The sequence below is a fragment of the Rhopalosiphum padi genome, chromosome 2 (assembly GCF_020882245.1).
Source record: "Rhopalosiphum padi isolate XX-2018 chromosome 2, ASM2088224v1, whole genome shotgun sequence".
Classification (NCBI taxonomy): Eukaryota; Metazoa; Arthropoda; class Insecta; order Hemiptera; family Aphididae; genus Rhopalosiphum; species Rhopalosiphum padi.
The window spans coordinates 82,000,682-82,004,026 of NC_083598.1; the positions used below are offsets into that span (position 1 = coordinate 82,000,682).

The window sequence follows — 3,345 nt, forward strand, 5'->3', positions numbered from 1 at the left end:
AGTGCATTAAAGCCCTATATATTGTATTACCTTTACGCAATACTTAAATATATTTCCATATTTTGATTTTCCACACATTTTATGAAAATTCAAGCACAACATCATATCTATAATTACCTACATTATTTTTAAATTATTCAGCTTAATACATTTATAGCAGTTTTTTGAGTACTCCGTGAATATATCGAATTTTGTTAAATATTGTTTTACATAACTTTTAAATTTTAGTGTATACACCAAGATCAGATTGTATAATTATATTAGTTATTACATATACTTTTATAATTTTATATCGCTTATTTTTATTTTATATAAACTAGTAAAATTTGTGATGACTAATCCATTTTCGGATTTTTTTTTTTTTTTGAATGTCGAGTTCAATAATTATAAAATACATTTAATCAACTTTAATTATTAATAACGCTTTTCGTTGATATAATATACTGAAACAAAAAGGTAAGTACGACTTTTCTATCATTGTAATATCAACTTTAGAACACCAAACAATCATTATGAATAATATCATTATGTAAAATAAGATGAACAAAAACATTTTTCATAAAAAATCATTTTATAGGTGTATCAAAATTCAAAATATGTTTTTATTATTGGTTTTACAAATTTGAATAATTTATTTAAGATCATATTTTCCACTTTGTAATAACTATATTATACAATTTTTAGTGCATATAAAATAAACGTATATAATTATCAATAACGGATACTTCATATGGGTTAAAAACAATTTATTTGTATTACGAACGTGTCTGCTGTTTTTCTATGTCAAATGTTTAATATTTTGTAATTAATTATTAATTATATGTTTTTTTTATATATATATATATAATATTACTTTCTACTCGTTCCGAAAATGTACCTCTCTGAACAACGCATTTAGGTGTATTTTTATGAGTGGCTATAATTTAATGATTGTAATAATATACTTCAGTTATTGTCATATTATAAAATTATTTATAAAACGCGATAAATAATAAATAACTATTTAATGTTATGTTATCTTTGATTTTAATATTATTAGTTTATTGTATCGATGATTAATACTTGGTAACACATTTTTTAATCTTTCACGCGACGTTATGATCATTTTTAAATAAATTCTAGGTATCGTTTTTTTTTTTATTTGTTAATCATTTTATATAAAATAAAATACTCCTATGAATGCAATTTCATAGAAATTAACCATTATTTAGACTTTAGAGTGATAATATTCTATATTTCTATATCATACTATATTAATAAAAATAATATTTTAATTTAAGAACAAATAAAATAATAAAATGCGAAACACTGAAGACACTATTATATTTGTGTAACATAATTTCGATTATATCCATTAGAATTCACTGTTTATTGTTTAAACTATACATAGTGTAGACTATATAGAGAACATATAAAACATATTATAGAGAGTATAGAATATATTATATAAATTAACCTATACAAAGTTTTAACAAAATAAACATAAATAATAAACGCAATGTGTCTACATACTAATCACACACTAAAAATATTTTTTTTTTTTATCTGTGTCTGAATGCAGTAACTGTCGACAATTTACCGAGCTGCAATTTCTAGTCTTTTATTTATTATTTTTCGACCTACTTTTTTTGGCTTTTTTCTTTTTTTTCTTTTCTTCTTTCTTTTTCTTTTTTTCTTCCGCAGTTTCTTCTTCACTTGCTAATTGCAATGCTTTTCTAAATCGTTCCGTCCTAGTTCCTTCAGGACTCCTCACCATCGGCGTGTCAATGAAAAAGTTTATTTGCTTACCGATCGGTATGCTGTACTCGAGAATTCGTATCCAAGTGGCCATGGGCATCGCTTCGACGTCTAGCTCGTTGTAAACGTCTATCATACAATTGACGATCTTATCGAACCGTACCATCTTTTGGTCAAGCACGGATTCGGGCGCGGGCTCGCCGGGCGGGGTGTTCTGGATGTTGCACCTGCTCAAGTAATCCCCGTCCGAACTGTCGACCGCGGTACATTTCTTGGTCAGTTCCTTGTCCACATCATCCTTAAACAACTTGAGCACGTTGAACTGCGTGATGTCGCTGCCGTCTTCGTCCGCACTGTCGTAGTCGTACAGCCCTTTGACATACTCGTTCAGATCGCCGTCCACTGCGGCCACCTTGCCCATGAGCACCACGATCGTCATGCGCACGTCGTCCAGCATTCTGTTGATATTTTCGTGCTTTGACACGAGCTGTTGCTCGGCGTGTGCGACTTCGTTGATTTCGTTGATCTGCGAAACCAAGAACGACACGTTGCTGTACGTGAAACACGTGAACGCGGCGCTCAACACGGACGCGGCGTAGTTGACATTCGTTCCCGACCACCGGCTCTTCTCCAACACGTTCCGTAACACTAGCAAGGGCGTCGTCTCCGCGGCGTCCTTGGGCACCGGCCGGATGCGGTCCACGACCGCGCTGTTGGAAACCGTCTCGGGAAACTGCGGCAGGTCGATCTCGGACAGTATGACCTTCTGCCCGAGCACCGGCGACCACTGGGCGTCGTTGAGCAATACGTGCTCGAACAGCGCCAGCCGGTCGGCGAACGTCGGTTCGGGGTGCTCGGCTTCCGTGTACAATCTCGCGGTGCACCGCGGCAACGACGGCCACGATACGCACGCCAGCAGCAGCACGAGCACCGTCATCATCATCGGTACAGATTGCGTTTTTGACGACAGTTGTCGGGTACTCGTGTCGCAGCGATGCGTAGCGTGTACGCGTCGACGACGAGCGGTGTCGTTCTATGTCGTTTCGGGAATGCGCCGCGGAAATCGGCATTCACTAACGTCGTGATGTTGACCGGAGCCGCTCGAAACTCGCCGCTGTTCAAACACAGACGCGGTTCCCGTATTGGTTGCGAACGCGGCCCAACCGCCAAATGCCACATTGAACGAGACTTTGTTGAAAAAAAATAATCCGAAAGTTTGCAAATCGAACTCGTATAGTTATTGAACTTCGATGCGAAGTGTCTTATTATTTTGGTGCTCCGGAGCAATTCGTTTTGAATGCATAATTATAGATTTCGTCGATTAATTTTTAGTGGAATTTTATTAATACTTGAAACGAGTTAAAAGACTCCCGCACCGTTCGTTCCATACGATAGGTTTTACAATAGGAGAATTAACTATTGCCCAGATAACTACACATATATTTTAAAAACCAACGATCCTTTGGTAGAGTTGTTTACTTTATTTAAAACCTACCGAGATATAAATTAAGATGTACCGAGGATCTTGTTCTGGTTTTGGTTTTTTGGGGGCGATGAACACTGTTTACTACCGTTTACAAAGAGACAAGCGTTTAAGTAAATTATGCG

At 35.8% G+C, this 3,345-nt stretch overlaps 1 protein-coding gene across 1 annotated transcript; it reads right to left on the reverse strand.

Moving 5' to 3' along the window:
* Positions 1–1,306: 1,306 nt before the first annotated feature.
* On the reverse strand, positions 1,307–2,808 carry LOC132922135 (uncharacterized). Its single transcript, XM_060985484.1, has one exon. The coding sequence runs from the start codon at positions 2,678–2,680 to the stop codon at positions 1,601–1,603; it is 1,080 nt and encodes a 359-aa protein (XP_060841467.1). The 5' UTR covers positions 2,681–2,808; the 3' UTR covers positions 1,307–1,600.
* Positions 2,809–3,345: the final 537 nt, after the last annotated feature.